This window comes from Engystomops pustulosus, chromosome 3, assembly GCF_040894005.1.
Source record: "Engystomops pustulosus chromosome 3, aEngPut4.maternal, whole genome shotgun sequence".
NCBI classification, from domain to species: Eukaryota; Metazoa; Chordata; class Amphibia; order Anura; family Leptodactylidae; genus Engystomops; species Engystomops pustulosus.
The window spans coordinates 141,088,459-141,111,400 of NC_092413.1; the positions used below are offsets into that span (position 1 = coordinate 141,088,459).

Sequence of the window (22,942 nt, forward strand, 5' to 3'; positions counted from 1 at the left end):
AATTAGTGCACACCTAAAACACTGATAATATCTCTGCAGAGAAATATTTCCGCTTGAATTGGTGTTGCATGCTCACACAATTTATAGATTTTACACTCTGTAACTAAACTCATCTTAGCATGCAAATAGCTCTTTAATCCTTCAGATGCAAATTAATTTCAATATTAAAGCTTATTATATATTTAATGCCCCATTTAAAAGTCATAGCAGGAAAGCAAAACACTGAAAATCATTAGTGCTAAAAAGATAGATATTAGGGCCTTTAGATTAAATTACAATAACTTAAGTAGTACGGTTAAAAACAAAAGAAACCAGGAATCAAAAATATTCTTTGATGGTTATTTAACAGTTTTGTAGAGTAAGATGTAGCATTAGTTAATATTTAATGCAGTACATAAAAATAATTAGTCTTTCAGCAATTAAGTTTTATGGTCTGTTTTTTTTTTTGTGGCTAAGCATTCTTTGGTAAAAAAATATTCAATCCAAAAATTATAAAAAAAGACACTCACCATTTTTTATAGTAAAGGGATTTTTATTAATATTAATAGTATTATTATTATTATTGTTATTATCATTATTCCATGCAACGCTAAAAGGAAATCACAACAGAGAAAGGGTCAACATGTAGAGCAAATATGTATCAGGAATTCTACACCTAATGCTTCCTATGGCACCTGCAGAGTACATAGCAAGCTTTGAGTATAGCAGTATTTTGTGCATTTCCTTATTTTTTCAGTAAATTTTTCACCTTGTGTTGTAAAAATGGTAAAAGAACATAACAAAATGTCATGATATATATATATATATATATATGTGTGTGTGTGTATTTTTTCTTATGCTATCTGCATAAAGCTTTCTGTGTTATTTATTTTGCTTTTTAGCAAAAGATACTTCATGAATAGATGAAAAAAAAATAGATGTAGAAAGACACAGTTAAGCGCACATTTCTGCTAGTGTATGCGCTATGATTTTTTGTTATTGAAGAGAACAACTGAAAACAAACACTGCTTGTAAATGGAAACTTAGCATTTTCTATAATAAAAGGGTCATTTCTGCCACACTAGCTGGATAAAATAACATTGCAAATGTTTTATCTTTTTCCGAAATTTTACCGGAAGTGTGATGGAAGGGACAGTCTATTGTAATTGATGGTAAACAGAAGGTTTCTATTCACCTGCATTATTTGCCTTCCAATTTTCTCTTTCATAATGGAATAGCAGAACAAATTATCAGATTTGTATCAATTTTAACCCTTAATTTACCGTGACATAAGGGAATGTCATGGAGTCCAATGAAGAACCCCATGGTTGCTGTTTGACTGCCTGCTCTCGATCCTGCCTGGAACTGGACCAAGAAATGGCAGTGTCTGCCTATTCATGTGCATAGGCTGACTTTTATAATGTGCTGCCATAAATCTGCATGATCACTTGTTCAAGTCGCAGAGGAGGAGAAAATAAAGTGTAAAAAAAGTTAGAAAAAAATGGAAATACAATAGTAAAAGTCAAACCAAACCCAAACCACATAAAAAGGGAAAATCACCAAACTACACATATAAGGTATTTCCATGATTGTAACAACCCATACAATAAAATAAAATCATTACTATACCCATATCATGAACGCCTTAATAAATAAAACACTATGATTATTGTGCATCCAAATAAACAAAACACACAATAAAAAGTGATCAAAAAGACACATTTACCCCATTGTGATACCAATAAAAAGAACAATTGGTCCTGCAAAAAATAAGTCAGTTCAATCCACAAAAAAGTAAAATGTTATGTCAAACATAAAAAAAGCTTCCAAATAGGATATTACCGTATGTATACTGAGCCATAGCACATAAGTAGCATGTTATCTATGCTATTGGGTGTATAAAACACAAAAAAATCAGACTGAATAGTTTGTTTTTGAATCTCCCTAAAAAAAGTTAATATAACATGGTTTGGCTGGGAGTTTAACCTATGGAAAATTTGCCAATTGGGACCACCTTAAAGGCATGTGTAGACTTATAGCCACTGATGCTTCTATTTCCTGACCCTAGTCACAAGCCTCTCACTTTGACAAACCAGTTCCCTACGCTGTACTAAAGAGACTCAACTAGGTCGAAAATGAGCTGTTTAAAGTAGTGGATTTGTTCCTTTTTGGAATAGATATACGGGTTTGGTTTAACCCACATCATGTTATTAGGCTTCTTGTAAGTCATGCTTGGTGTTAAGGGGGATGCCTTTCAAGGTAGTGAACAGAGACATTGGGGCAGATTTACTTACCTGGTCCATTCGCGATCCAGCGGCGCGTTCTCTGCCGTGGATCCGGGTCCGGCCGGGATTCACTAAGGCAATTCCTCCGACGTCCACCAGGTGTCACTGCTGCGCAGAAGAGCATCGGAATGCACTGGGGTTCACCGAGCCATTGTAGGTGCAGGTAAGCGCGAGTCGTGCAACACTTTTTTTTTTTTAAATGCGGCAGTTTTTCCGAATCTGTCGGGTTTTTTTACAACCACGCCCCCCGATTTCCATCGCGTGCATGCCGGCGCCACAGTCCGAAATTCCGGGGCAATACAGAGAAAACCGTCGCAAATCAGAAATATTTGGGTAACAGGTCGCAAAAACGTGAATCGGGCCCTTAGTAAATGACCCCCATTGTTTTCATTTCACCACCCAGAAAACCATATTTCCATACATGCCAAAAGGGTTAACAAGCTCACCAAAGGTTTTTTTAATAGTTTGAGGGATGCAATTTTTAAATTTCTGAAGGGTTCTTAATAGATGTTTGAAAATCCTTATAAAAATGAATTGTCTTCAAAAATAATTAAATCTGAGATCTAATTAAAAATTTGAAAAATCACTGTTCAAACTTTGAGCCTCCTAGCATCCTATTAAAATAAATGTCTCAACATAACTTTAAGCCTCCTAGCATCCTAATAAAAAAAATGTGTCAACATAAAGAAGAGATTTGTTTAAGCTTGGTTATCAACCCGTTTGGGCGGTAAGACTAACTGTATGATGAAATTTTCTCCAAATTTCCATTTTTCAATAAATAAGTGCAAAACTTTTCAACCAAATTATAACATTATAACTGCATATCAAAGATACATGGCAGATTTGAATAATCAGTGATCAGTCAGACCCCTCGTCGCTCCTCAGACTAATGGACGGCCATGCATAACCTTTCTGTTCCATACATCTGCAATGTGTTCTTCACACATATTGTTCTTCACATACTGTGAAGAACACCGTTCGGCGCTAATGTCTTCTGATAAGTTAGCAGATATATGGAAACATCTGCAATTTATTCTTCACTGTGTTCTTCACTTGAATGATCCTGTGTTCACTGTTTTCACTGTGTTCTTCACAGTTCTTCACTGTGTTTCCTTAAGTAAAAGCTCGATCTCGAGCCGGCGAAATACTCGTCCGAGCAACGAGCCATTTCGAGTACGCTAATACCCGAACGAGCATCAAGCTTGGACGAGTATACTCGCTCATCTCTAGTTAGAACCTTTGATCAGATTTCTCAATGATATCTGACCCCCAAACCAGATTTAAAATGAGTATACAGTAGATAAGTTACTGAAACTGCAAAGCAAAGAGGAGAGTGCCTAAAAAATTGTTCACATAAGCATTATGAGGAAGATTTATCATTGCTAGTTTTCTGCCTGTGCACTTTGTAAAAAACTGCGTACATTGAAAAAGATGTTTGCAGGTTTTTAGACAAAACTACACCAGATCGGCCAACAGATAAATCATGAGGTCTAACCCTCATGTTAAACATAAAATTTTGGGATAGGCTCAGCTGATAAAGATGGTACAAAGGTTTTTCATGATCTTAGGAAACTAGCAGCCAATCCTCGGTAACCACGTTCATTTGGAGATCAGGATCCCGGAACCGTGTAGGTAGCATGTACAAAGCCCAAAGATAGTAGCAGGAAGGCGCTGTTAAAACCCACTCAAACATCAGAAGTAAAATCTATTAAAAAAGGTAGCGGCGCGTTTTGCCCCCGAACTGGAGCCTTCATCAGGCATAACGTAACACAAGATAAAACGACAATATATACATTTTTGACCTGAGGATAGGAAGTACGTGGTAGGATACACATGAATTACCGGGGGTCAAAGGGCGACCGGGTTCGATTCGTGCAGCGGATGTTATCGATTACAAAAAACAAAAACATTGGGGTAATAAGATACTCTAGTAACAAGATTCAAACATGTAAATATATATATACATATATATATATATATATATATATATATATATATATATATATATATATAGAATCACATAAAAAGGAATCCCATAAAAAACCTCTTGGGAGACAAATTCATAAATAAATATATGGGTTATAAATCTATTGTGTGCTCAGATTAAAAACCAAATATAAGATGTGAATTTTGCCATAAAGATACCTATATATGATTGCTCAGCCTACAGAAACCACCTTCCGGGCAAAATCACTGTAGAGGGGGAAGTGATTGTATGTAAATGCATCGAATAATAAATAAGTTAAAAAGTTTCATATAAAGGATAATGCATTGGATGTATAGAAGATTGATTATCTGTCATTAGAACCCACTTTAAAAGTGACTGAAGTATTGGTGGGGTGGCGTAGTTTTGATGTCATTAAAGGAGGCTACAGAACACAGACTACGGATAGCATTGAGGGTCAAAAGGGGATTGTTATTATAGAATCGCTGGAGAGTAGTGGTGTGACTTGAGTGAAACCGTTGAGCAAAGAATACGATTTCGCTACATAGACGGAAAGGGTAAGTATTAGCAGATCATCTGCAGATGGCCTAAATAGCTGAATTTAAGCTATAAGGAAGATGTATTACTAATAATAAATAGCGGCACAAAAAAAATTCTCTTAACAAAATACATAGTTTTAGGACAAAGGTGAAATGTTATATGGATTTAATGACTTTGTTGAGTCCAATGGGGCTCAGAGTGTTCAATTTATATATCCAGTAGGATTCCCTATGGTTGAGCAGATACTTGTTCGATGTGTGTTACGCGTATGCAATCAAACTTCCCCCCATGTTCAAGGGAGATATGTTTCGAAAAGGCTCTGCTTAAGGAACCCAATTCTTGCTTAATATTGGTGTCCATTGAGCCTCATTCTCAGCGACTGTACCGTGCGGCCAAAGTATTGTAGGCCACACGAACAGTCGATCAGATAAATTACAAAGCCTGATGAACAGGAAAGTCTATTTTGAATGTTTCTCCAGTACTTTTGGATGTAAAAGTTTTAACACACTTGTTAATGGTGTCCCATCATAGACATAATTTGTGTCCACATTTTTTTGACCCCAGATACATTTTCCCATGTCCTGTGTGTATTGTTTTTTTTAGATCTCAGGCGACTGAGCCCTATTGGACTCAACAAAGTCATTCAATCCATTTAACATTTCACCTTTGTCCCAAAACTATGTACTTTGGTAAGAGAATGCTTTTTGTGCTGCTATCTATTATTATTAATACATCTTCCTTATAGTTTAAATACAGCTATTTAGGCCATCTTCAGATGATCGGCTAATACTTAGACTTTCCGTCTATGTACGTAAATCATATTCTTTGCTCCATTGTTTCTTCCAAATCTCACCACTACACTCCAGCCATTCTATAATAATAATCCCCTTTTGCCCCTCGTTGCTATCTGTAGTCTGTGTGCCGCAGACTACAAGAAATATTCTTATGTAGCAAACTGTAAAATCCAAATACTATACAAATAAGCAAATAAAACTCTGTATTGCTGAATTTCTCAACATTTGTGAGAAATTTGTGTATATAAAGTTAGATAGTTACAGTGTTAGTACGGCTGAAACAAAACAAATATTCATCAAGTTCAACCAAGAAAGGCAATGGAACAGGAATGAGGGAAAGGGATGTAAGGGAACACAATTCTTTATAGTAATCATTAAGAAGGCATCTAGACCCTTCTTGAAGCTCTCTGCAGTCCCTGCTGCGACCAACTCCTGAGGCAAGCTACTCCACAATTTCACAGTTCTTGTGGTAACCAAGCCTTGACGTCTCTGGTGATTAAACCTTGGTTTCACCAGGCAGAGAAAAGGTCCCATGTTTTTTGGGTTGTTTTAACATCAAACAACTTTTTACCATATATTTTATTGCCATTGCATATTTTATAAATTAGTCATGTGTCCTCTCAATTGTCTCTTCTGATGAGCAAATAAATCCATCTAATCTTTCCATTAATCTTATTTTGTTGTCTTTCCTTTGAACCCTCTGCGCCTTTATGGCATCTTTTTTAGGAACCAATGCTTTGTAAAATGGTAGTATTATGTCACTTATAACATTTTCACCCTTATAAAAGAATTTTTCTTTTGCACTTAAGCAATACATTATTATGATAAGGATCAATTGTTGTTCTTGTTTTACCATGTAAATGCGTTAAAATGTTCTGTAACATAACATTATATTGTATTATATTTATTGCCATAGCTTCAGTTGCATCAACATGTAATGATCCTGGAATTCCTCAAAATGGTACCAGATTTGGAGACAGCAAAGAACCTGGAGATACCATAAATTTTCAGTGTGACCCTGGATATCAGCTTCAAGGACAAGCTAAAATTACATGTGTTCAGCTAAATAACAGATTCTTTTGGCAGCCAGACCCACCATCTTGTATAGGTAAATCTGAGTCTCTTAAAAGCTTATGTCATATGTACAAAGATTTCTATATACACATTGTAATCAGAATACTCTTTTAATGTAAATTAACAAAGACCCCACCCCTTTTGTGTTCAAATGCAAAGGATTGTCCCTTAAACTGTTAAAATTGTAAATAATTCATGTTTGGTTAATGGACTCTATTACAAAAAATCCTAAAGGTATCCATCCAGTTTTATTATTTGTTTAGTGTTAGCTCTTTCTTCTGACTACCCTATACATACAGAGAGGGTATATCACACACTAGCATAAGGTCCGCCTGCAAGTTATGTAAACCCTGCCCCCTGCACCGGTTATATCACAAGGTTTTGGTCCTATCTGGTGCAAGCTATAGCTAGTGTTCGGACATGGAGCCTGAAGGTGTGGAGGTGGTGCTGTGGTTAGTGTGGTGAATCAATAGTGAAATACAATCTTATCTCTTGCATGATCCAGCATTTCGGACATTTGGGCGCTATTTACCATTACGGTGTTCATGGACGGAAATGATCTTTTCTTTATGTTTTGAAAGAACCGTGGCACTTGCCAGCACCGATGGTGGCAGTAATAGGCGGAAGTCAGCTATATTATACACCTGACACCTGCTGTGTATGAAGAGAGCTCAGCCTGTGAGCTTCCTCTATAACCCCCCGCAGCACTAAGACGTCCTGGTGCGCATAGGGGCTCAATAAATCCCAATAGTATACACACAGTTATTTAACATTAAGAGAGCTCATTGGGACAGTTATATGTCTGACTTTGGAGCTCTGCTGCCTATACAGTAAGTTTCAAATTACTTTGCCCTTTAATAAATGTTCTTATACTCTACTAGCTGTCTGAGATTTTTTCTTTGTTAAAAGTTGTAAAGTGCATAAAAATTCCCAGCATACAGCTGTATGGTTATTTTTGCAACATTTTAAAAAAGCTGAAAATATTGGGGGATATGTATCATTATTTCTGCTAGTCAAATTGTCAAATTTTTGCGACTTTTGTCGTATTTGTGACTTTTCTGTGACTTTTCACTTGTTGTGTTTCAAGTACGCCTTGGTCTGCACCTTGTGCAGTGTGCCTCATCTATCTTATTTTCCTAGATGTTCCGTGCAAGTTCTGACTTATATATCACTTTTTGTGCTTATTTTTTGCAACTTTTTAGGCGCAAATCTACACCTGGTCAGGGCAGGTGCAAAGGAAGGATTTTGCCCATGGACCCTATTTTTACACGTAAATTGGAATTATTCCACATGCTTTAAAAATGTTTAACATTTTGCACAGTAACCTGTTTTTTGAAAATTCTGAAATTTTTGCATTTACATTTTTCTTTTAATTTATTGGGTTCTAAGGGTGCGGTCACACGTTGCATTTTGATTGGGTTTTGAAACCTGTTACACAGCTGAGGAGAGCTGATTTGTCTAATTAAATTACTGTTAACATTTGCATTTAAATGTGATTTTAACACACATGTTAACATTGCGTTTACTATTGATTTTGTAAATGCAACTGTTAACAGTAATGTAATTAGGCAAATCACCTCTCCTCGGCTGTTGTAATAGGTTTCAAAATGCAATCAAAACGCAACGTGTGACCGCAGCCTCATCTGTCATCATCTGTGACTAGAGTGCTTAAAAATGCAGGACACAGCCTCAAATCCAAAATTTACAATAGTGTCCACTCCTGCATGTACCCCCTCTCATGGCTTGTGCCCATGTGAATTTGAGACATTTGCAACAAAAAGTCTCAAAAAGAAGCCAAAATTTGCACCTGCCAGGATAGGAAACACTGAATATGTATCACAAGTAAAAAGACTTGATCATTAGAGATGGGCGAGTCGATTCTAACGATTCTAAGTTCGTTTAGAATTTCAGGAAAACTTCGATTCGTCACGAATCTGAAGTATACAGTGATTCGTGGGAATGAATTTCGAATTTAAAAAAAAAATAATAATAATTTTTTTTATATTATTTTTTTTACCCCCTTTATTAGCAAAATGGCTAGCACAACATGTTACATGGGCCAGAGAGCTCTGGGAAGAAGAAAGGAATATGGCGGTAGTGTTCCTCACTGTATGGAGGTAGTGTTCCTCACTGTATGGGGGTAGTGTTCCTCACTGTATGGAGGTAGTGTTCCTCACTGTATGGGGGTAGTGTTCCTCACTGTATGGGGGTAGTGTTCCTCACTGTATGGCGGTAGTGTTCCTCACTGTATGGCGGTAGTGTTCCTCACTGTATGGGGGTAGTGTTCCTCACTGTATGGCGGTAGTGTTCCTCAATGTATGGCGGTAGTGTTCCTCACTGTATGTGGGTAGTATTCCTCACTGTATGGGGCTAGTGTTCCTCACTATATGGTGGTAGTGTTCCTTACTGGATGGGGGTAGTGTTCCTCACTGTATGGCGGTAGTGTTCCTCACTGTATGGGGGTAGTGTTCCTCACTGTACGGTGGTAGTGTTCCTCACTGTAGAGGGGTAGTGTTCCTCACTGTATAAGGGTAGTGTTCCTCACTGTATGGCAGTAGTATTCCTCACTGGATGGGGGTAGTGTTCCTCACTGTATGGCAGTAATGTTCCTCACTGTATGGTGGTAGTATTCCTCACTGTATGGGTGTAGTGTTCCGAACTGTATGAGGGTAGTGTTCCTCACTGTATGGGGGTAGTTTTCCTCACTACATGGCGGCAGTGTTCCTCACTATGTGGCAGTAGTGTTCCTCACTGTATGGCGGTAGTGTTCCTCACTTTATGGCGGTAGTGTTCCTCACTGTATGGGGGTAGTGTTCCTCACTATATGGTGGCAGTCTTCCTCACTATGTGCCGGTAGTGTTCCTCACTGTATGGGGGTAGTGTTCCTCATTGTATGGCGGTAGTGTTCCTCGCTGTATGGGGGTAGTGTTCCTCACTGTATGGCAGTAGTGTTCCTCACTGTATGGCGGAAGTGTCCCTCACTGTATGGGGGTAGTGTTCCTCACTTTATAGGGGTAGTGTTCCTCACTTTATGGGGGTAGTATTCCTCACTGTATGGGGGTAGTGTTCCTCCTTGTTTTGGGGTAGTGTTTCTCACTGTATGGCGGTAGTGTCCTCACTATATCACGGTAGTGTTCTTCACTGTATGGCGGTAGTGTTCCTCACTGTACGGGGGTAGTGTTCCTCAATGTATGTGGGTAGTGTTCCCCACTGTATGGGGGTAGTGTTCCTCACTGTATGGGGTTAGTTTTCATCACTGTATGGCAATAGTGTTTCTCACTGTATGGGGATAGTGTTCCTCACTGTATGGGGGTAGTGTTCCTCACTGTATGGGGGTAGTGTTCCTCACTATATGGCGGTAGTGTTCCTCACTGTATGGGGGTAGTGTTCCTCACTGTATGGGGGTAGTGTTCCTCACTGTGCGGTGGTAGTGTTCCTCACTGTAGAGGGGTAGTGTTCCTCACTGTATAAGGGTAGTGTTCCTCACTGTATGGCAGTAGTATTCCTCACTGGATGGGGGTAGTGTTCCTCACTGTATGGCAGTAATGTTCCTCACTGTATGGTGGTAGTATTCCTCACTGTATGGGTGTAGTGTTCCGAACTGTATGAGGGTAGTGTTCCTCACTGTATGGGGGTAGTTTTCCTCACTACATGGCGGCAGTGTTCCTCACTATGTGGCAGTAGTGTTCCTCACTGTATGGCGGTAGTGTTCCTCACTTTATGGCGGTAGTGTTCCTCACTGTATGGGGGTAGTGTTCCTCACTATATGGTGGCAGTCTTCCTCACTATGTGCCGGTAGTGTTCCTCACTGTATGGGGGTAGTGTTCCTCATTGTATGGCGGTAGTGTTCCTCGCTGTATGGGGGTAGTGTTCCTCACTGTATGGCAGTAGTGTTCCTCACTGTATGGCGGAAGTGTCCCTCACTGTATGGGGGTAGTGTTCCTCACTTTATAGGGGTAGTGTTCCTCACTTTATGGGGGTAGTATTCCTCACTGTATGGGGGTAGTGTTCCTCACTGTTTTGGGGTAGTGTTTCTCACTGTATGGCGGTAGTGTCCTCACTATATCACGGTAGTGTTCTTCACTGTATGGCGGTAGTGTTCCTCACTGTACGGGGGTAGTGTTCCTCAATGTATGTGGGTAGTGTTCCCCACTGTATGGGGGTAGTGTTCCTCACTGTATGGGGTTAGTTTTCATCACTGTATGGCAATAGTGTTTCTCACTGTATGGGGATAGTGTTCCTCACTGTATGGGGGTAGTGTTCCTCACTGTATGGGGGTAGTGTTCCTCACTATATGGCGGTAGTGTTCCTCACTGTATGGGGGTAGTGTTCCTCACTGTATGGGGGTAGTGTTCCTCACTGTGCGGTGGTAGTGTTCCTCACTGTAGAGGGGTAGTGTTCCTCACTGTATAAGGGTAGTGTTCCTCACCGTATGGCGGTAGTATTCCTCACTGGATGGGGGTAGTGTTCCTCACTTTATGGCAGTAATGTTCCTCACTGTATGGTGGTAGTATTCCTCACTGTATGGGGGTAGTGTTCCTCACTGTATGGGGGTAGTGTTCCTCACTGTATGGGAGTAGTATTCCACACTGTATGGGGATAGTGGCCCTCACTGTATGGCGGTAGTGTTCCTCACTGTATGGGGTAGTGTCCCTCACTGTATGGTGGTAGTGCTCCTCACTCTATGGCAGTAGTGTTCCTCACTGTATGGAGGTAGTGTTCCTCACTGTATGGGGGTAGTGTTCCTCACTGTATGGGGGTAGTGTTCCTCACTGTATGGGGGTAGTGTTCCTCACTGTATGGGGGTAGTGTTCCTCACTATATGGTGGTAGTGTTCCTCTCTGTATGGGGGTAGTGTTCCTCACTATATGGCGGTAGTGTTCCTCACTGTATGGGCGTAGTGTTCCTCATTGTATGGGGGTAGTGTTCCTCACTGTATGGCGGTGGTGTTCCTCACTTTTTTTTTTTTAATTTTTCCATCTTCTGGCTCTAATAACGTTTTCATACTTTGGTGTACGGAGCTGTGGGTGTTGTCATTTTTTGCGACTTTTGATGACGTTTTAATTGCTATCATTTTAAAGACTGTACAAGCTTTTGATCACTTTTGATAGAATTTTTTTATATTTTTCACAATGGCAAAAAAGTGCCATTTTTGACTTTGGACGCTATTTTCCGTTACGGGGTTAAACGCAATGAAAAACTAATATTATATTTTTACAGAACGGGCATTTTCAGATGCGGCGATTCCTAATGTGTTTATGATTTTTACTGTTTATTTATTTTTATATCAGTTCTAGGGAAAGGGGGGTGATTTGAATTTTTAGGTTTTTTATTTAAATTTTTTTATTTATTTTTTTAACTTTTTTTCAGACTCCCTAGGGTACTTTAACCCTAGGTTGTCTGGTCGATCCTATCATATACTGCCATACTACAGTATGGCAGTATATGGGGATTTCCCTCATTCATTACAATATGCTGATCGCACATTGTAATGAAGGGGTTAAGCCGAGGCAGCCTCGGGTCTCTTCGGAAGACCCGAGGTTGTCATGGCGATGGATCGAAGCTCCCCGGTACGGGGCGGCAAGATGGCGGCCGCCATTTTTCTGAAGCTTGCCGACGGCGTTCTGCGGGTTGGCACCCGCGATCAGTGCTAGCACCGACCGCGGGTGTTACCGGTAAGCCTTTGCTGCAATATGCAGCAAAGACTTACCAGTTATGGAGAGGGCTCAGCCGTGATTCAATTTGAATCAAATTTTCTTTCACAAATTCACCAATCTCTAATGATCATACATAAGGCGCAAAAAAGAGCTGCCAATTGTCTCAAAAATACACCACAGAGAAACAAACTATGATACATGTCCCCCATTCTGTCTGGCTTTTCACTTCATTTCATTAGCAGTAGTTTTATGTTTACCCTAGAATTGTGAAGCAATGGAAATAGTCCCGTGCTACTTTTTAGCAGTGAAAAGTCACAAAAAACCTTTATGAAGCCTTTCCAAAAAACTTTTATGGCAGAAAAAAAAACTTTAGAGAGGGAAGAAAATACTGCCAACATTTCTCTAGTCTCAGAGAAACAAAAAAGTTTAGCGTGATAAAATTCAGCAGTCTAAATGCTTCCACAGTCATCTAGTATCTATCCGCTCCTGCTATAACCTGCAGGTTCAGATGACAATTCTGTGTATGGAGGCGTTGAGATTTATTCACAAATAATCACTTAAGAAACTACCATTTCCATAGATAAAATACATTTTGAAGCTAAATGGTTAGCATGCTAATGAAATTGGATGAGGCAATACTTACATTACAGTGTAATTGTTATATACTGAGCTATAGATTAACATCTAATTGATTTTGGTTCTCCTTGTCTTACTTTGACAGCTGCATGTGGTGGAAACTTGACAGGCCCTGCGGGTGTTATTTTATCACCAAACTACCCTCAACATTATCCTGCTGGAAAAGAATGTGACTGGAGAATAAAAGTAAATCCAGACTTTGTCATTGCCTTGATATTCAAAAGGTACAAGTTATATCGAAAGACAAAGCTATGCAACAGGTTTCAAAATGTCAGATCATTTGTCACTTCAATGAGCTGTTAATTACATTATGTAACTAAGCCCTGGAGCATATATCCAGAGCCTACACCATCAATGCGGGATCATGGCAGAATTACAAACACATTATATAGCATATCCACATTAAAACTGTTTGTACAAACGAAAGGTATTTAATGTCAACTCAAAACAACTGTTTGCTCATTTTTAACACCACCAGACCATGATAAATGTATGGAAAGTACATATGATTTTGAATAACAATATTTTTATGAAGCTTCCCAAAGTGGCATATTATTTATGTATTCATTCACATACTTGCATTGATGTTGATAAAATTAGTAATTCAGTGAAGTGAGGAAGAAAATTATTATTCTATATGTAGTGTTTACTGTAGTAGCCTTTACACTTAAGTGATAGCTTATTTTAATGAGTTACCTATAGATCTCAGTCCTGTATCTCAAGCATCTAACTCTGGAGTGAAAGCAGAATATGCTTTAAAGTGGAAACTAACTTACCACGTACTCAAGAAATGTAGTCGATGAGGTTCCCACGTCAGCGCAAGAATGTTGTAGGAAGACTCTTCAGCACTCATGTACAATCTATATTTATTAAGCAAATCCATCACTAAATTAAAGAGGAAGCTGTTCACCAATAAAGACTTAAAGATGACTCCAGCATCAACAGATCGATCAGGTCTAGCAGCTTTGAGCACCTATATTGGATAGCTATAAAGGATGACTACAGCAAGAAAAGGACTCAACCGTACACATAAATCATGGACAACAGAAAACATAAGAACCTGAACCACCTCCAGGTAAAGAATCCTATATCCTTTGTATCCACAGAACTTGCATTTTTATGAAGTCTGTCTATGTGATTAATTTTTTTTATTAGTTTTCTAGTTATTTACTTATATAATTTAGTGTAACATCCATTCAATATCTTAGATCTAACTGGCTTTTCTCTAGGCGAAAGTGAACAAAGTCCTAGGAAATAAACAGAATGTTTGCATGCCTTGTGTTGGGTACTAATGGACTTAGTAAAATATAGAAAAATATCATTTGATGTGTTTTATTAACCTGGTTAACACATCTCACTTAACATAAAATGATAAATGTATAGTGGTACTATCTGCTTGACCCACTTTTAAGGACATCACAGAAGCATGCGACTATTGTAAATAAATTGTAAGGGTCACCAAAGAAGTTTGGTGATAGACCACTTCTAGGAGTGATTCTCTTATTTTGAAACTTCCATTCCTGTACTGAGATGGATATTTGTATATCTGGGTCCCGGTGTTTCCTTTGGGAGTAGTTTCAATATTGGAGACAGCATGATGTTTCACTGAGTATGGGGTGTGTTAAGTGGACAGTCCAAGGTAAGAGCAGGCAGAGTTTCTCAACATACAGACAATTACTTGGGGCAGGCAGAACAGGTCCAATAACAAGCCAAGAGTCAAAACACATGGGGGCACATGCATCATAAGTCTGGATTTAAGTATCATAAGTCCCCCATGGACGCTGTGAAATTGTAAAAGAGAACCTTTGCTACACACTAGCAAATTAGAAGCCTGTGCTCAAGCAGCTTTCAATGGGAATATGCAGGGAATTAGCTGCGGGCATATGTTTTTGTAAGCATTAGGACACCATAAAAGCAGCATATGGTACACAACCAAAAAGAGCAATGTGGTGGGCAGTATAAAACACTGGCAATCATTGCTAGGGCATGTTAAATGAATGAAGAAGTCAGAGGAAATCTGCTGATCAATAACACAGGGACTTTCATCTTGACTAGACAATGTGCCTTTGCCAGCAGGAACGTCATTCCAATTTTATGAACAAATTAGGAGGATTCCAATTAGTTATGTCTGTATTTACACTATAATTTGGACAGTGAGTTTTATGATGCTGCGTAAAGCAAAACAAATTTATTATATGATGAGTTATATACTGTATTCATCACCAACTTTTTGGAAAGAAAGTGAGGGTCAATTTTCTCTTAGTGTTTATTTTGATGGCCATAATGTGTCCATGTTGTACAGATTAGATTACAACCACAGTTTCCATACTTGTCCTGACCACTGGTCTACTCTTGGTCATTAGTCCTGCAGTCAGGAATGGAGTTGTGTCATATTATAGTCCATGGAACATTCACCCATTTCTCAATAAATTTCCTTTTTATGAAAGTCCTACACATAAATCCATTACACAGAAAATGGATTGATTATAGGCAGTCCCTAGGTTACGTACAAGATAGGTTCCATAGGTTTCTTCTTAAGTTGCATTTGTATGTAAGTTGGAAATGTATATTTTATACTTGTAACCCCAGACAATTTTTTTTGGTCTCTCTGACAATTGGATTTTAAAAATGTTGGGTTGTCATAAGATCCAGGATTAACAATAAATCTTAATTGCAGACACCTTTGATAACTGTTATAGATGTTTATTGAAGCCTAAGGCTAAAGTACAGTAAATTACCAACATCCATAGGTCTGTTTGTAACTAGGGGTCATCTGTAAGTCGAGAGTTCTTAAGTAGGGGACCATCTGTATTTAAATACAGTTGGCACAGTGTAATAATAATTTTTCTACAGTGATGCTTTAGAGGTATAATACATTTACAGCTAGTTCCCCTCACAGATTGGTGGCCCCAAAAGTACTGTAGGACAACATTTGATCTTCAGGGGAGTCAACAGATAGTCCAAAACAAACAATTGTTGTATAATTAAGTAAATTACAATTGAATTGGCAGTGATGTAATTTTTATAATTGTTATAATTATAATTTATACCTTTCTTTTATAGGTACCATCTGGAATTTCAACCTACAATTGTTGCAGATCAAAAATCTACATACGTCCTATGACGTGGTACTGGAGTCAGTTTAAGAAGATGGAAGAACCGTATATGTATCTTTTAAACTTTTAGCTCCAAAGTATATTTTAATTAAGCTATCACTTATAGGGTAAAGCGATTACAATAAAGTAGTCATGCGACAGGTCTAGTACTAAATAGAGATCAAGAGAGAACTGCAACAAGTGGCTATCAATTCTTTATAGTGTTAAACATGTGAAATGAAGTAAGCCGTGGAAACAGCTGTTAAGTGAATTCCACATAATTATTATGTGCCTAGCTCCTTGTGAAAGAGAGATAATGTACCAACTCACAAAACAATCATCATACATTTATATAAGTATATGCAAAGCATTGAGAAACTTTTCTGAAGAAAATAAAGAAGTGAGACGTTGTGCTAGGGAAGCATTTTTTACTAACTTTTTTTCTGCAAAACCTTCTCAAAGTTAATCAAAAGTTTCTACAAATGAATTATATAGTTACAGAAATGTCTGCAATGCATGAAATATATCCTGAATTTTTAAATCTATATCTAAATGTGTAAGTGAGAGAACATTCAGAAAGAGATAAGCTGCGCTTTAAGTACCCAGTGCTAAGGACCAGCATTAGACAGGGAGAGCGTAGAGTAGGTCAGAATAGGATTATTTATCAGGATAACACATATCAGGGCAAGTAAAGGCTGGGGTAAAGGAGACTATCCCTACATTGTAAGCTGTATTGAACTTGTAAAGACATAATTTACAGGCTGAAAATGGACTCTCTTTACTAACACCCAGTTGAAGTTGGAGATGTTTGGCAATTTTTTTTAACAAGTTTACCAATTTTTATTAAAAAAATACATTTAAGATATCATCAACACTACCCCATTGCAATTTTAAACTATTTTAAATCACTATATCTATTTGTTGACACACAAGATCTAATTTACTCCTACTGCACAAATACAGTAAGTGAATGTACCACATATCACCCTATTCATGAAATAAACACTATTGGTTTACAGCACAGATATTTGGTGCAGCTTCAAAATTGGAGTTACTGCACTCATGAGTTGACATGGCAGGTATTAACTTATTTTGCTGTAGAAGTCAATATTTGCAAATTACATATCTTGCCTTATCCATTAAGCATTCCATTAAAATATTATAATATTCCTAATAAAATGCTTAGAAAATATTGAGATAAAAATTGCAATGCAACAAGGCTAGTCATTAAAGCGGTATTCCTGGAAAGTGTGATACAAAAACCCATAATGCTATAAATAAATGAATACAACAAAACTCAGTGTCATTAATAACAAAATTAAGCTTAAGTAGTTTGCTTTTATGATTTTCAAGATTTTATGGGCTTAATTGGCTTGTGTCCAAGATTGGCACCATCTACAAATACAACTCCCATGACCCTTCAGTTCTCAGTAACAGCTCCTCTCTCTCATGCTCTGCTCCCAGTGATGATCTAACAGACTGTCCTGTTCTGTTACCAGTTAGTAATGATGTATGTAACTGCCTACACTACACATTACCTCACTAAAATGTGTCTCACCACAACACTGGCCATACTGGATACACTGCAACCAACTGAGAACAGCCAAACATAGTGACACATGACCTGAACAGGCAGGTGCAGAACATGTGATGTGGACATGTGACCAGCGGCCATCTTCTTCCCTGTGTCTCCTCCATAGGGACATAGTCACAGGACAGATTAAAGGGCCAGATGTAGCATTGTGCCAATTTGGCATTTGTTCCAGATTATTAAGGGCATTCATTACTCTGTAAAAGAACAGTACCTTTTTTATATCAGTGCTCTAAGTGCTGCATCTATGTGTGTCAAGTGTACTGGAATTATTGTTGGTTAGCGATACTTGCTAAGTAAACATTAGCACATATGTAAGCCCTACTTACACTTTTTTTTTGGATTCTAGAGCATGTTGAACCCTTTTATTGATGCATATTACTTTAGTAAAATCTGTTATTGATTTGTGCCAAAATAATAACCTGGTACAGTATGTGCCTTTGTTTAAAACTAGTGATGAGGGAGCCCCAAGTATAAAATTATGTTCGGATCTGAACCCCCACTAGTAATACTCGCAGATTAGTGCTGGCACCAAATAATGGATGTTAAACCACCAGTAACATTTAACTGTGATGTCATTGGGTAGCAACGATCCTCCGCAAAATTGCAGAGTACACACGCCACATTGATTTACAATGTATACTTGCAGAGTGCAGGCAGTCAGTTTTGTCTCCAGGTCCTTTAGGATGAAGGGTTGGTGGGGAAAGAGATCTCCATGTGAGACCAGGCTTGAGGTTAGTGGTTATCAATCTGTATCACACCAACCTTTCATAAACTGTGCTGGGAAATATGTAAAATATATATATATATATATATATATATATATATATATATATATATATATGCTTTTTTTCATGACTTTCAGGAAGCCCAATGGCATGTTGTGGGGTTAAAGCTAAACCAGTATATCTATTTCAGAAGGACTGTAGTCAAAAGCATCTTACTTAGCCAAATCAGTTCCCTACCCTGTACTGAAGAGATGCAACTAAGTCAAAACCATGTTATCTACAGTAGGGAATATCTTCCTTCTGAAATAGATGTACTGATTTGGCTTTAATCTCACATCATGCCATTAGGCTTCGTGACAGTCTTGATGGTTGCCTTACAAGGTAGCAAAAGAGGCGTAGTTTTCTTTGTCCCATCTAAGACAACTTATTTGTATATTTCCTGGATCCCCTAATAGAGCATCATTGGCTATAAGTCTTCACATGCCTGTAAGGCTGCCTAAATTGACAAACTCTCTGTAAAAAGAACTCTTACTCCCTGACCATATACTGTGCTAACTGCCCAATAGCTACCCATCTTGGAATATTGTAAATTGATATTTCATCACAATATGTAAATCTGTTCTAAAAATATCATAATTAATTTTAAAACGATCTGCAAAATCATTATCCAGTTACCAAAAATGCAGAAAATTGCCAGATCCAAGCCCATAAGAAAAGCAGGTTCTCTATACTCAGATACCAGGTCCCTCTCTGCAAGTGTAGAATTAAATTATGAATGACATTGATGTGTAATATCTTGCTGTCATTCTCTACTACAATTTGCCTTGATTTGGGAAAAATCAGCATTTTAACCTATGATATTAAAAATTATAAAAAAAAAACAGATTTTCTTTTATGTGCTTGTGTTCTGAATTATGTATACCCAACAGGATCAAAAATGAGGCAGCTTGAAGACTGATTTGATCAGAAATAAGGCAATATTAATTTATTCAAGAGCTAACAGACCTGTTGCATGTTTGCCTTTATTAACATTTAATGCATATCCGCACCCTCTACGTGATATCATCTATTTGCATGCTTTGCTAGATTATTTATATTACCAAGCATTCTTCCTAATAAAACATTTCTCTGCTCATCAAAAGAAAATGCCTTAGCCTGTGTAATAGTCACTATGCTACTCAATCTCTCTAGTATTATAAAGACATTGTTTAAATAATCAGGAATCAATTTAAAAATACTCTAAAAATCCATATAACATATTTACCAATCAATGGACAGATAGGCACCATTTTAATGTAGTTTTCCCATGAAATGGATGTTGATGACCTTTTATTAAGTTTACAACTTTGTACACTGATCAGTTGGGGGTTCTGGGGTTCCCATTGGCCTATCTGTAACTTTCCATGATCAGAAATCTGAAAAACCCATTTGAAGAGGCCACAAGATTGTCTATTTTTTGAAAACGAGACTGTATGATCATGGAAATAGTAATAATGATAGAAACATTTTTTTTCTAAATAGAAACAAGTCATGTGACACATGTAAGGACATATGTAAAACATTTTAGTTCTCTATTACCTTCAAAGCTATAATTAGAAAATGTGTAGTTTGCCACATGATAATCAATGGAAGAAGAAACAGTCTTTTTTTCTTTGAATCTACATTGCCATCACATCACTGAATGCAGGTAGTCTCCGATGTATGAGGCTTGTCCATGAGGGAAATCAATAAAAACCCCTAATGTTCAGCTTCCAGCTTCAGTCATTGAGAGAAGGGAACATTTTTGGATTTCAAAATCTGATTCATCTTATATTATGGGGTCTAGTATTAAGTTAACAAAGTTTTTTTTGCTATTTTTGAGTACAATGGAGCTTTATTTATAAAATATTTCAAGCCCGTTTACTTTACACCATGGTACATTAATGTGTTGTGTATGGTATTGAGTATATTTGCTAACAAATATATACTTCAAATTTGATTCTTAAATTCAGCATGCTACATAGTACACAGATCTCAAGTTCAAACAAAGTGTTAATATCATATTTGCAGTTATCTATCATGACTTCAGTTCAATGATGACCATTATTTCTGTGTTTCAGTTTTAACATGGAACCCAGTTATGACTTTCTACATATATATGAAGGTGACAACTCCAACAGTCCTATTATAGGAAGTTTTCAAGGCTCTCATGCCCCGGAAAGATTAGAAAGCAGCGGTAACAGCTTGTTTTTGGCATTTCGTAGTGATGCATCTGTTGGCATGTCTGGCTTTGCTATTGAATATAAAGGTAACTGCACAGTAATTTCTGTTCATTATATACAGTTAAGAAAGTAAATAATAATGTAATATGCAGTAGTTATATGCATATTTTTTATACATATATTTTTGAGTTAACAAATCTTTGTAATAAAATATTTAGTGTGATAACAATATCTCTGGAATGAATATTTGCACCTTGAGGACTTGGGACATTGCCTGATGGGACTTTCAGGACAAAGTATTTTCTTCTATGTTTAACTTCTGCAACTTCTGACATCATTTGTTAATCTAGGAGCCTTAATTCCTGTGTTAAGAGTTGTGTATTTTAATGGCTTCATATTTAGGGTAAAAATTAACATACAATATGTATCCTCTTTCATCCTAGGAAATGGAGTAAAATTCCACTACTTGCTTATTAAATGAAATGTTTAGTTTGTAGATATTGCTGTATTTCTTTAATCTGCTACACACACATTCAAGGCAGATGCAGCAGCGATCAGTGTGTGTGTGTGTGTGTGTGTGTGTGTGTATTACTACAGATCTCCTCATGTGGATCATGCTGTTACAATTGCCCAGTACACATTTACTAACTCTCCACCAAACAGGACAAGCATAATTTTGTCTTTTACCTTAAGTGGTTGTAATACCATTAGGTCTATTTTCTGCTATTTCTGTGTTAAAGAATGATCTTACAAGTAATTATTTATGTCTTAATCAAAATTAAAACAAATCTGTTATAGACAGCCATTGCAAAATGTTGTAAAAATTTGTCTACATTTTGTCAGTAGAACAGAAATTAGAAACTGCCCTATTAATAAGTACAAATATTGTATCACTTTCACACTAATTCAAACTAGTTGCGGCCTAAAATTTACCCTTGTGATCAATTCTCCCCTCAATTCTTTTTTTGTAATATACACCACATTTTATAACATGAATATAACTATGGTAAAAGCAGCATTGTAACAGCAGTTACAAGTTCTTCTAAAACAAGATGATACATTACTTCAGACAACCTTAAGATATTGAACATTTCCATGATAATGCCATTGTGCAGCAAATAGAAATCTAATGGTGTTAAGGTCAAAGCAGCGGAGGTTGCCGTATCCCTGATAAACGTGTGAGCATGATACTGTACGTGTTCTAGAGGAATAGGAGCTAGGAATAGGTCATGCTGTGTCATTGTGAAATTACAGAGGATGAAGAAAACAGTAGACTGCAGAGGGTCATAGAGTACAGGAAACGGGTCAAAGAAGAACAAACACTTCTAGTGTGCTTGAAGCAGAGCTGAGAGAGTGAAGAAGCTGAAAAGGAGATGTAGAGAAAAGGGGAATGGGAGACATAATTAAAGAGAGACAGCTGGGATCACGAGTGTTACATTTGAGAACAAATTACCTAGCACATGAATTGGATGCAGAAGAAAGAAAATGAAAATCCTCAGTACTAAAAGAAAAGTAGCTTACAAGAGGAGATGAGAGAAAGTGAGGCAAATGTAATAAGCAGGATAGTGTTAACTTGGATTGAGTTACAGAATTAGAAGCTCATCTGCTCTTGAAAAGAACTTTGATTACTGAAAGAGGATGTTGTCATTGATATAGTGTGAATACTTTCAAAAAGTTGCTAAGAAAATAATGGAATATTCTAGTGCTGGAGCATGTCTAGTTTTTACAGCCACAAAGTTTCTGTCTCAGTATTTCTCTTTTCTGAATGGCTAAGGTTTTTTCTTATGTGGGCATTATGTTTTGTGCAGCTGTATTAAAACCAAAGTATAACGCCCATGACCGTAGATTATAATGAACTGCAATAGAAGGGAAAATCCTTCCCTAGGGGGGATTTATCAAGGATTGTACGCCCAGTTGGGTGGGGAGAGGAAGGGGCTGGGATTGCGTACTGGGCCTGCGGACTAACTATATTTGGCTGGTACAAAACTGAGGACAGGACTTCTAGCAAAAGGCAGAGCAGGGTAAGGAGCCAGAGACTTGGTAACCAAACAAGTTGTGGATTTGCAGTCACAATCACAGAGATCTGGAATTCACAAGATCAGATGCACATAGTAAAGAGAGGACTGGAGCACATGGAAATGACTTGATACTCTAGCAAAGTTTAACAGAAAATATGCAGCAAATATGCAGCAAGACATACCGGCTATGGAGAGGGCTCGGCCCGCGAGCTCTCTCCATGCACCGGGATCGGGCCTAATGATTAACCCCTTAGCTCTCCGCGCCAAAGCTGTACAGCGTGGGCTCCTGCGATTAGCGATGCTGGTTCAGCTCTGCACTGGTGTCATCGGTAATCTACCACTCCGACCGCGGGTGTTAAACCCTTTAAATGCAGCGGCATTTAACTTGCCTTTGGGGGT

General features: G+C 37.8%; 1 protein-coding gene across 3 annotated transcripts in view; it reads left to right on the forward strand.

Moving 5' to 3' along the window:
- CSMD1 (CUB and Sushi multiple domains 1) overlaps nucleotides 1-22,942 on the forward strand; it is a 1,135,715-nt gene that overhangs the window by 847,869 nt on the left and 264,904 nt on the right. For all 3 annotated transcript variants that reach the window (XM_072142316.1, XM_072142317.1, XM_072142318.1), the window contains 3 exons: nucleotides 6,460-6,651; nucleotides 12,996-13,134; nucleotides 20,424-20,611. In XM_072142316.1, the coding sequence (XP_071998417.1) occupies nucleotides 6,460-6,651; nucleotides 12,996-13,134; nucleotides 20,424-20,611 (519 nt within the window). The remainder of the gene's footprint in view (nucleotides 1-6,459; nucleotides 6,652-12,995; nucleotides 13,135-20,423; nucleotides 20,612-22,942) is intronic.